At 40.1% G+C, this 12,874-nt stretch overlaps 1 protein-coding gene across 1 annotated transcript in view; it reads right to left on the reverse strand.

Moving 5' to 3' along the window:
* The window catches only part of ets1 (v-ets avian erythroblastosis virus E26 oncogene homolog 1), a 49,291-nt gene extending 45,454 nt beyond the window's left edge, over positions 1-3,837 (reverse strand). Inside the window, exons 1-2 of the mRNA XM_077566429.1 lie at positions 3,784-3,837; positions 1,209-1,307 (exon numbers count right to left, since the gene is read on the reverse strand). Coding sequence (XP_077422555.1) covers positions 1,209-1,277 — 69 coding nt within the window. The 5' untranslated portion in view covers positions 1,278-1,307; positions 3,784-3,837. The remainder of the gene's footprint in view (positions 1-1,208; positions 1,308-3,783) is intronic.
* Between the last annotated feature and the right edge of the window lie 9,037 nt (positions 3,838-12,874).

The following is a 12,874-nucleotide window of genomic DNA, read 5'->3' on the forward strand; positions in this document are numbered from 1 at the left end:
AACATTGTGCTATATTAGGTTATAAAGGTCTGTAAAATTATCTTTCATTGTTTTTGTTTTTGTTTAGTTTTTTAGGATATTTCATGTATCAAAAGTGCTTGTGGTATCAGTACTTGAAATCGGTGACCACTCAATAGATGAGTACTTGTACTGGTATCGGTCTGGATAAAAGTGGTATCAAACATATTACAATATGTCACATGTGTTTATTTTATTAGTTAAATGTTTAAGAAATTATGATTAAATCATTTATAAATAATAACATTTTAAAATGAGATCATTTATTAAGTAAAATAGTTTACATACACATTTAAACTTTTTTTTATGTATTTATTTGACCTCCACTACAAATGACCAGGCCGTTATAAAAATACAATATAAATCCCTTGTGCGTGAAGGTTAAGAATAACATCCAAACACATCATTTGTACTGAATGTTTGTCGGGCTACTGAAAGACGCTAACAAAACAAACGTGGCGTCTTCTGCTGTCTGTTGATGATTCTCATCCATTCAAACAAGTTTGTGCTGCATTCACCTTCTGACCAAATCTGCCCTCATATGCAAGCGCCTCAATTCCAAAGGCGAGCCCTGCCACCTGAGCCAATTAGGACCTGCGCTGTCCTAACCTTCTATGTTTTCTATCAGGCCAGTGTGGGGTTCTCATTAGCATATAACCTCCGTCTCTTATCCTAATGCGCTGAAGCTCTGCATACAAATGGAGGCATTTGTGTTGCTGCTCCTTGGCCTGCACCCTTCAAACGCTCACCCGCCAGGAATCCCAATGTTCCCTGCTACTTCTGACTCTGTATTATTTGGAATGAGCTGCATCCAGCTCACTGAGATGGTGGCTTAGCGAAGCAGCGGCAGAGATGCTCCGACTCCAATTGGACTAGTTAGTCCAAGGTCGGAGGCTGGTCGGCCTCCACACGAGCACCGAAGGAGAAGTCCATATTGGCGCAGGTGATTGTGTAACCCGGACTAGTGTGTGTGGGCAATGAAGAAAATCTGTGACAAAATCACAAATCTGCACGTGCAGGGATACTGAATGCCGCCATAAATAAGAAAGAACAAGGAAAAGATAATCCAGAGTTGAAAAAACACACATAAGATCACATTCTGGAAAATTATCTCCTCACACTCCCATCTGGCTGTGTGGTAGGTAGTCTGAGGTAATTTATGAGAGGGGGGAAAGGGGCTGGGGTCTTACCATCGCAGCCAGACGGTCACAGGGGTGAAGGGCTGGATAGGAAGAAACTGGATCCACGTAGTAACTCATCGCGGACACTGTGGACAGCAGAAGCTGGGCCTGTTGAAGGGATCAACACAGCAACGGATGAAGCAGTGTGAGGCCAGTCATCAATCAAACACTGTTTACACTTGGTGTGTGTGTGTGAGCAACAGTGAGCGATGAGTGGGAGGTAGGAACAGAGACAAGGGATTTGTACAATCAGCTGTTTTCCCTTGTTAAGAAGAAATCCAAATCCTAATGGTAGTGTAGTGGTTCACATAACATTGGATTGATTCCCACTCAAAGGCCTATTCAGTCCATAAGCGTAGTCTACATTTTACGTCTACATTGGAAAATCTCATCATTGTATGAAAGGCAGTCAGTGATTTGAAAATAGATTTTGTAAGACATGCATCCTTTTCTCTTATTTCTCCAAGACATGGCTGCGATAAACTTTGTGCTGGAATCTATCCCAGCTGACCTTGACTATGTCAAGCACCGTGTGCACCTCGACCGCCGGTTAATAAACAGAATGAGGGGAGCCGCTTCGACTGGCCGGGAGTCGGCTGCGTTCCGTCCCACAATGGCGCATAAGATGGCAGATGCCCTCTTCTAACTGCGTTAGTGTAGCAAAATAACAAAAGGGGGGAAAAAAACATCATACGCAGTTAGACTTTGCACTAGACTTGCGCAGTCTTCATCTGATTGCCTCACTTGTCCTCACAAGCACGGGAAGAACATACTTAGAATAGGGAGTCAGACGTGCAAACAACTGGACCACCTTAGTGTCTGTCGTCAACTAGTTGTGGTACTAGTACCTCATTTGCTTGATCCACCTATCAATTTTAAAAATGTGTATTTATTTATTTCTTTGTTTGTATGATTTCAATTTTTTTATTTATTTAAATATTTATTTATTTATTTATGTATCCATCTATTTATTTATGTGCTTTTTCCTGGACCGGTCACCAATTACAATGTAAATAGGCAAACAACTCCTCACACTCATATTAACACCGGACAAATTAGCATGTATAATTTGTTTTATGTGGGAACCACATGCCAACCACACAGAGATGTTTAAATGGAGATTTGAACCTTGAACTCCTGTCTGAACATGTATTCAATGATTCCATTGTGCTGCCTCAAAAAAAAAATAAAAAATAATAATAATGTATTGCCATAATGATAATAAACATTACAATGAATTGATTGCCTATTTTATGGTTTTAAACGGCATTTTACAGTTGCAGAGTCAATTTGAATCCGTAGTATGGGGAATGGTGATAAAGAGCCAGGGACTCCAACTCTATCTACCAAGTATGTTAGAGAGCAAAAACTGGAGTGTTAATATTTCAGGATTTTGGGGTGTTGATTTTAACTCCTGAAGTGTAATTTTAACATTTTTCAGAGTTAAATGGTGTTCTTCTACAGAGTTGATCACCTACTGTTAGATTAATCACCCCCTTAACACCTGTCGATGAATGACGAATATAGCTGAAGGTTAGACACTAGTTTAGTGTAAAATTAACACATACCAATGTTGACTATAGTGTTACATTTCAACTGCCATCGGAGTTGTTTTAATTAAATTTCAGTGTAAAAACAAACAAATCGTTTAAGTGTTGTTTTAACTATAGTGTAGACAATATAAACACTTTTGAAGTGTTACATTTAACTCTGTACGTGTTGAATTAACACTGCCAATTTTGCTGTGTACAGTCACAGTGTGCTTAAAAAAATAAAAATAAAATAAAAATAAATAAACCTTGACTACAACTTTGTACTTGCGCTCAAAGTGTCTCAGTTGTAAATCATCAACTTCCCATCAGTGAAGCGATGCTTTGCGTGTTTAGAACCTCCTCTCATTTGGGCTTCCTCCCCTCCCACATAGCCTAATTTGCTTTCATTTGTGACACTGCTTTCTTGAAGCCATCAAATGGCCAAAACTGGAAAGAAAAAAAAGGCATGCATTTGGTACAAAAAAAAGAAAGAAAAGAAAAGAAAAGAAAGAAAGAAAGAAAAATAACAACAACAACAAAAAAAAGTAGCGTAAAGGCGCAACCCCACGTGTGCTTTGACAGCCTTTGTATATCGGAATGAGAGCGCTCAACACTTACAGATGTTCATTCGGAGTCACTTGCGTCACGAGGACAGCAATGTGCAAATCACTTCTCAAATCTCATTTATTCTGGCATTTATTTGCATGACACTGCTGAGGTGCGGCAATCGGTTATTAAAGTAAATAAAAACATTTTTCACATAATCGTGGCGCCAAAGAATTAATGAAGGAAAACAGTTTCTAATTCCATTCCAAGAATGTTTTAATTGTACTTAACGATGATGTGACCAGTCGGAACTAGCAGAAGTAAAAAAAAAAAATAATAATTAAATAAAGGGCTGAAAGAAAAATTTAAAGAAAAAGAAAATAAGTGCCGAGAAACTTTAAACCGGACACTTTCTGTTAAATGAATCAAGTCCCAAAACAATATCAACCACGTGTTTTTCTTCTCCAGTAAACAATACTAAATGGATTTAAAAAATAATAGCTTACCGACCGTGTTGAGAGGAGTTTGGACGCTGCAGACTTGAGAGATGCTCTACCTGCTCCGTTCGAGTCCCGGCGGGAAAGAAGCAGGAATATTATACACACATGTAGTCCCTCCCTCGATCATAACGGTGATCCTCTCCAAATCCTCTTTTCCCTTTTGGCGTGGATTCATGCACCTCACACGCAGCAGCTGCCTTCGTGCGCACAGGTGTCTAAACTTGCAAGCATCTTAATTGCGGTCAGCATAGTGGAAAAACGACATGGTTTATTTTCTTTTTCTTTATTGTATTTTATTTTTCTTTATTTCTTTATTTATTTATTTATTGCAATAGACAGTATCGTGACCAGCCTTAACATTAGGTTCACGTACGCAATGTTTATTCATAATTGTTGAGCGTACTGTAGTTGGTCATGTGACATACTGTATATTTTAGACTGACAAAAACAGCCAGATACAGCTACAGTATAAGCAAAAAACACTGTTAAATTTGACACATGTCCTATATATACCTTTTATATGTATCCTTACAGTGTGTACATTTTTTCCTAAAGCCTATACAGTACCGTATTGTCACGTGACTGGTTAATGCACTATTCTGTATCTGATGACTAACCTAAAAGTAGCTATAGGAATGTTCAATAGGCCTACCACTTTTTTTCCAGACCAATACCAATCGAGTACTGAACTCTTGAGTATTCACCGATACCGATACCAAGTACCAACACCACTAGCACTTTTGATACATAAAATTAGCCATAAATCATAGATAATATTAAAGACAGAGCAATAAATCCCAATATAGCATTTTCCTTAAAATTGTATGAAATTAATGACTATTTTCTATACTTCTAATTTATCCATTTTGGTTCTTGACCGTAAATCGCGACAAGAAGCTGGCTGAAATTAGCATTGATACCTTGAAATAAAACCTGGTATCATCCTGATACTGATGGAAAAGTATCGCAGAGTAAGTGCACTGAAAAAAAATGGAGTGATATGTACAATACCTACTAGAATAAACCTAGTGTCTCACGCACGCACACATACTCACCCACATACAAAAAAGAAAAGAAAAAAAGAGAGAGCAATGATGATGACATGTCAAATCGGTAAAATTACCGAATGAACAATACTGAGCTCTCCAGAAAAAAAATTAAATGAAAATAAAAAATAAAAACAAAAGAATAAACCTAGTGTCAAGCAAAATATTCATACCTCTAAAAGTAGACCAGATTGGAGTCTGCTTTTGGAAGTATGGAGTAGACTACGTGGCATGGGTCAGGTGGGAGAGCGGTCCTTTCCTAACCTGTAGGTTGTGGCTATGTTACCCAACCAATGAGTGCCTTTTTTAATTATAGGCCTACTAATAATATACAAGTAAAGTTGACTAAAAAACTCTCCTTGAAAAATAAAGTCAAAATTTCTGAGTGAAAAAAACTTTTTTTCAAGAAAATATCACTCCTTTTTTCAGTGTACATTGGAAATAAGTCAAAATGTCACTTAGATATATCTGGCACGGCATGCTCGTGTTTTAACAATTTTAATGTGATTAGTTAGATGTTTACATTACCCCTCTTCTTATTGGGAAAATTGTAGAATTCAGTTAAAGCTTAGCACTACTGTAAAAAAACAAAAACTGGAGTGTGACTGTCACGATTGTGTGCAAGCCTGTGCGTGTTCAATATACAGTATACGGTACATGACATAGAGGAGATGTCATATTGTCCTACACATGCAACCTGCTGACCCGTGCAGCAGCACATGAACGTTGAGCAGTCTTCTGCGAAATGAGAAATTTGCTTCAGCACATCTTCAAGCCACCTGCTTACCCTCGATAGTGGCACCAGATAACGGTAAAGGTTTATCTCCATTTGCTTATTTTTCACTTTATTAGTTTTTTTTTTTACAAGCTTTAGAGGGCTCAGATATGGACCAGATTACACCTCCGTCGCTCTCCTGCTGAACACTTGTGAACCATCTGAAACACCTTGTGGCTCCATGATAATTCTGTGACCCCCGGTTCAGTATTTGTTTGAATTAGAAAGTGCACGCTTCAAACCTCCTGACAGCCACTACTCTTAACAGTAAATCTTCAGATACAGGGGTAAGGAGATGTGTGTCTGGAAGTGTGGGGCTTAAGTAGGGGGGGAGGAAGTCAAGTCCAAGGTGAGGGGCATGAAGAAGTACTAGAAGGGGTTCAGGCTGCCTTTTCTCAAGACCCTTCTTCGTTTTGATGGGCCTCAGCAGTCATGCGGGGCCCTCGGGGGACACACATGGGCAACACGTCGAGGGCAAAAGGCAAGGATATGACTTATTGCCATGTGGAGAGTGAAACGCACTCCTGTGTGCTGAGACAAAACTAAATAAAAATGAGGATGAATCTCGGCTGGATCTGCAGCAATGCTGTTTCAATTAGACGGCTCAGCAGTTCAAAGTGTACTTGAAGACACTATCATCACATTGCCCCGTGCCTTTTTCTACCACCACACCATTCTGCTATTCTTTTCCTAGTCCTCTGTCTATGCCTTGGTAGCGTTTTCCTATAAACAGAAAGTGAAAGTGTGGCTATCAACCGTCAAATCAGACAGTGGGAACGTTCAGTAATTTAATGATTTACCCATTTCATGCCATGCAACACTGAATGAGATGCATTCATCTGATGAAAAGAGTTTATGCCAGGCTAAAGGGAATGGAAAGTGCCGGGTTCAAGACCTGCTAATATGGAAGGAGGACTGGTTGCAAATAAACAACAACATACTGTCACTGATGGTGTAGCGGTACACTCGTCTGCCTTGTGTGCGGGCAGTATGGGTTCAGTTCTAGTTAATGTTGAATGTGAATATAAATGGTTGTTGGTATGGGATTTTTTAATAGGTTTTCACATACAAAAAAAAAAGAGAGAGCAATAATGATGACATGTCAAATCGGTAAAATTACCGAATGAACAATACTGAGCTCTCCAGGAAAAAAAAAAAAATTTAATTTAAAAAAAAAGGTTGTTGGTGTGACTGACTGGTGACCAGTTCATGGTGGACTACAGACGCTCCCCTACTTACGAACATTCGAGTTACGAACAACGGTACATACGAACATTTCTGTGCGTACAGTATGTCGAAAAATGTTCGGAAAGAAATGCTGTAAGTTAGATTTTGTATTGCGCGTAGTGCTTCTTTCCGCCGCTAACACCGACGCTTGGCGCTGTGAGAGCTCATTGGAGGCTGAGCAACGTGGCGAGGAGGAGGAGGAAGAAAACGCCGGTCCCCATGAAGCAGGAAATAACTTTTGAAGCCGATTCCAGCGACGACGAAGAATCTCTCATGATATAAAATCCTCCTCTTCCTCCCCCTCCATCATCTCCTTAAGCATCGAGTACATCTTCCAAAAGTAAGTTAAACTTCATTTTATTTATCTTATTACGTACATGTACATACTGTGTGTGTGTGTCTCGCTCTCTCTCTCTCTAACATACGTAGTACAGTACAGTACTGTACGTATTCTCTCCATTTTATTAATTTTTTTTCAGTACAAACCAATGCAGGTTACTTGTACAAGCCTTAAACATACTTATATAAACCTTCAATATACTTATATAGGCTTTAAACATAAATTATAATACAAAATATAGCACTGAAGCAACTTACGAACAAATTCACCTTACGAACGATCGTCCGGAACGTAACTCGTTCGTAAGGTGGGGAGAGTCTGTACGTTTTTCCCTTGAAGCCAGCTCGGATAGGATCCTGTGACTCTGAACAGGATAAGTCGTGTTGGAAATGGATGGATGGGCAACAAAACACCAAGCGTCCATTGTCTGTAGGATCCACAATCTGTATGTCTGTTGTTTGGCAGATCGTCATTAGATTTCAGTGCGGTGGTACGTTGAAGTTTGGAAACGCCTTAAGATTGTTTACATAGTAGTAAGTGCTGTGCACAAATCGGGGGTGATTCAAATTGCAATTCCAGTGGGCGTGGAAAAGTGCTTTGTAAATAGAGGTGCCAAATCCAGGTCTGGAAAGTCAAAATCCTGCCACAGTTTGCTTTTTGGTTTAGTAGAAGCACCTGTGGCTAAAGCCAAACTGTGGCACGGTTTTCCCTTTTTGGACCTGGATCTGATAACTCTGTCAGCAAAGCTGAATTTTGTGACTTGAAGGGATATTTGAATACAATGTAATGACACCAGGTGTATATTCCATGAGCACGACTGGTCTTACAACCCACCATGATGTGTCTGAGGGTATCTGGGGTAGCACAATGGATCCTATACAAACCAGAAGTGTAGGTTGGTTGGAGATGGCAGTACATAATTGGCTCCTATGATGAAGTTTACTTTGTTAGACTTGATGTTCCATCCATGTGATCTTCCTCCTCTCCACGCCATCCAATTTCTTCCCGGTGGCGAACCTCGTCCACTACGAGGTGCTGGCATTCATTTTGCAATGTTGGTGTCCTTGCTCTAAACCAAGACCCACTGCCATATTGGACATGACCAACTACTCCTGCTGCCTCAGAGAAGCCTTTCGCTTCAGAAACTGTTGTAGCTGGCCTCCATTTTGTTTGGTTGCTAGAGTTGGAGCATCATGTCTGACAGTGGTCTGCGATATACCATCAACAAGGGATTTTGATGGCCTTCTCCGTAATTGTTGGTATGGGGTCATCATTGATGTAAAAAAAACTCTCATTGGCAAACTGACCTTTGACAATCAAGATGCTGCTGAATTTGCTGGGTTCGATCTCAATTCAAGACCATTTAATATTTTTCTGGAGTTTATCGAGCAGGTGTTTGGTACATGTGTTTGTCGTTATTGTTGTGTCATCCATGTCTGAGATTGCTTAATGCTTAAATGGATTAATAAGTAGTCATTAGTAGTTATAATATTTATGATCAAAGAAAGTGAGAAAATCAGATTACATTAATGTTTAATGGCAATGCATATTGTACCTCAGGAGAAACCTGGGACTATGGTACAAAAACAATAATAATAACAACAAAAAATTGTTTTTCAACTCAGCTTATTGCATGTGACTTTAATCAATTTATGTCACCCAAATCTTCTTCCTCCTTCAATGGTGTGCCATAAGTAGATCCAGATGGTCAGTTTTTTTCTTTTCTCATTTACCCATTTTGGACCTTCCAAAGATAGCACCGACAGGTGATATTAATGGGTTTTTATTAGCATTGTCCTGATTGCAGCAGATTTTTAGAAGTAGATAGATGGAAAGAGAAGGAAGGGAGAGAGAGAGAGAAAGTCCTCCGCCTACAACTTCTCATAGGGGATCGCCACTGTCTTTGATAGCCTGCCCAAATGTGTTCCCCCCATAGAAACTGCCCTGCAGATGTTGTTGCTGTATGCTGACTACAAAGAAAGGAGGCCTTTATGAGCCCAGCATCTATTTTGGGATTCAGTGTTCCCAAGCTGTGGAGTCCTTTAAAAGAAGTACGGACCTAATCGTTCTGCTGTTGAAAACTCTGATTTATTCCTTGCCCGTGATATTTTTAGATGAAAGCCCACCACTAATAAATAAAGTGAGGATATATTGTCTTATGTCAGTATCAATAGACCATCCCCCTGGTAGGTTTGGGGTCTGAAAAAAGTCTGCGTTGCTCTTGGCATCAGCAGAGAGAAAGCAAGGAAAATCGTATGGTAACTAGATTCATTTAAAAGGGCATGGCCTCACCGAGAGAGCAGAATGACTGTTGTACTGTGAAGAGGCCAAGGTCTTAGGGGCAATATTAGTTCTTGATATTATCTTTAATTAAAGCTCCAATCTCCCAGCCAAGTTGTCCAAACACTTCTAAATAGGCGGAGTAAATCAGACAAACATCCTTAATATTCGATGCTAGAGTCTCCAGATGGTTTTCCTTTCTCAAGCCATCCATAGGGGATGGATGCTGTGGACAACCGTGCTCTGTTCCACTCAAGATCTTCACCCAAGTCACATGCTCACTTGTCTTCTTCTGGTTTGAAGGGTTTGGGCTTTAGTTTTATAGACAGCACACGTGTATGTTTGGGAAATTGGCAGTCCGTGCTGCACTATTCTGGGTGTTTTGGCAGACCAAGGACATTGGCACAAAAGCAGACTAAACTTTACACTAGCTCAAAACAGGTCTAAGTTGTGGCGCTGCGCTGCACTCCGGGCAGATTTGTGGTAGATGCCTTTAAAAAACTCATTGAAATAAAAAATCTCTTTTCCAAGAGTGACATGGCCACAAGAGCAACAAAGACATAAAGTAGTTACATTCATAGATATTACAATAGAGTTTCTACCTGAGGAGGTCTTCTTGCCGTTCCTTATAAATGTACTTTGCACGTTTCAATCTCCTGCACTGACTCCAGCGAGTCAGTTCTGCTTCCTCCATGTAGACTGTGCGCCTCTTCTGGGCTGAATGTAAAGGGAATGAGAAGAGCGGCTTGCATTGTCCTTTAAGCATGTCGGCTGTGTTCATGTCCACAACAGTGCAAAAGCACATCTCTAATTTTGTGTGCAATTGACGAAAATATAAGAGACCTCACAAATTTTAAGGAAAAATTGCACCTGCAAAATATTTGTCAGTCCCCAAACTTCTGGCGACATAGGAAAGGGGGCCCTGCCTGGCTAGTCGATAACGTAATGTTTTCTTTTTGGATAACATGTGGTACATGTAACACCCGTGTCGACGAACGTCGTCACCAGGCCATTCATGATTCATTATGGAAACCTAGATTTGATTACCATCCACAGAATGCAATGCTTACGTTCATGATAATAGCTATGATCAGAGTGGTGTAAACACATCTAACCTAGAGGTAATATTACAGTTTGTCATGAATCTTTACATCTAAATCTTGCGATATACGGTGGCCCGTCAAATAACTCCTTTCTTTGAACCACAACCGTAAAACTAGACTACAAGTATTGCAATTGCTAATGGTCACAGTGACCAATTGTACAGCTTAATCATTTTGACTGATTAGACACTTGGAACATGAGAAATTTGCAGTCACTGTCTTGACTCATTTTGCAAAACACTGTTTGTTTGGACCCTCCAGTCCAATCTGGATATTCCCACCACATACTGACATGGAAGGTCGAGTGCATCTCATATTGATGCAGATGGTTTTACATGGGAGTTGATTTTTTTTTTTGTTGTCTTACTCATATGGCTTCCGTTTATTTTAAAGGGAAATGACAATACATCATTAAGACTTTTCCCACAAGAAGCGAAAAGGCTTTTGTATGAAAACTAATGCAGTGTATGGAATAAAACTAGATGCAACAGATAAGTATATTCAATATGCATTTTATATTTAATACAGAGCAGGATTTCAATTGTGAAGTTATTCCATATAACTAGAATCAACAGTACCTATACAAATGGCTGGTGTACGTCACCTCTTGCCCAAGGTCTCAATTTCAAGCAAGTAAAGTCAAGTACTTATTTCAGTTTAAGCAAATCTTAAGTTGTACATTGTACAGTCACAAATAATAGCCACTTATTAAATTATTATTATTATTATTATTATTATTATATTAGCCACTTTCCACTGTGCTCTTGATTTATCAGCTGTTCTAACGCCATCACAATTCACTTTTTTTTTTAAACAGTCCCCAAGTAGTCTCCGTATTATCTCACACTTTGTTCAATTAAACTCATACCGAACATGAAGCTTTGCCAATGTTGGACCAGCTGTTAGCTATGAAATCAAACTAGCTTACATGATTTTGTTGGTTTTATAGTGAAGAATGAAGTGATGTCGTAGTGGTGTGTTTGAGTAGCATGCTAGCATTCTCTTTCCTCCCTTATCAAAGGCGTGATATCTGAATGCAAATGTAGTTAGAATGCAGTATAATAGGACACAGGTTGTACTTTATTGTTTAATTTATAAAAATCAGGCTAATATGTTGCGTTAGCTTGTTGCCAGATAAACGAGAAAAAAATCTTACTTGAGAGGGAGGGAGAGAACAAGAGTCCAGCAATTGATATGCAACTGGCCTGGCACCAGTACTCCCACCCCACGCCCCCTCTTTTTGTCACCCCCCCCACCCTCACCACCAAACTCATGCACCCAGTGGCCAACTCAACCCTTCAACAACACTGCCCCTTCAGTGGCGTCTTACGGCTCGCTATTCTTCTTCATTAGCGTCCCAGAAGGGGATGCTTGTCATGTAATTAGCTGTGGGGGCTCTGTGAAGGCGACGCGCACCCTCATTAGGAGGAGTGGGGGGGGGGGGGGGGGGGGGGCAGAGGGAGGGACTTGCTGAAAGAACGCACCGGAAAAGGTGTCAAAAGCAATTCATTATCTGATCTGAGTGATAACAGAATTCTCTCCCTTAAGTTTGTATTAGAAAGGACAATGTCACCATTTCCTTGCGGACCTGTTGCACAGTGTTTGCACCACTACATCCCCGTGCTGTTAACACTGATAACGACATCAGCCTGTCGTCTTCGTTCACTGGAGGCATCCTGTGATCAGGGTGACGAGAGGAGGAAAGGAGTCGCTTGTCAGTGGACGGTTGTCACTAGTAACCTACTTTGTGTCCTGGCTCCTTTACATACAGTAGGATACATGAACACGTTGGCACTAGGTATTCATTGGTTGTTCTATGAACAGCAATATGTTCATTGGCAGTTTCAAAAATCCACATAGTTCAGAGAATATAGCAAAGAAACAGTGGGCAAGCTACTTCCTGGTTCCTGTTACTGTAGTCTCAGATCCAACTGCTATCACTGCTACATTTTGACAAGGAGGTGCCTGCTACGTTGCGACTAGAATTCCCCAGTACAGGCTTTCCAAATCAAGGCTGGAAATTAATTGAGCGTTAAAAAAAAATTGTAGCGTTAAAGGAACTTTAAATTTACTCCAAATTAACACACTCATTTTGACGCCCCTAGTACACATATACATTTATAAGTGTATATAAGTCAATGCATCTGGTGTGCAACCCTTCGGAAATGCAGAAGCAGAGGTAAACAAAAATGGCAAAATATGGCGATGCAGGGCAGAACCACACTTTTGAAGCGAACAGAAAACCGACTGCTTCATTAACATGGTGTGTGACATGAATGTAATGTCAAACATGTAAAAGCGGAAATGACGTCCATTTAGGTGATGA

The sequence above is a fragment of the Vanacampus margaritifer genome, chromosome 5 (assembly GCF_051991255.1).
Source record: "Vanacampus margaritifer isolate UIUO_Vmar chromosome 5, RoL_Vmar_1.0, whole genome shotgun sequence".
Taxonomy (NCBI): domain Eukaryota; kingdom Metazoa; phylum Chordata; class Actinopteri; order Syngnathiformes; family Syngnathidae; genus Vanacampus; species Vanacampus margaritifer.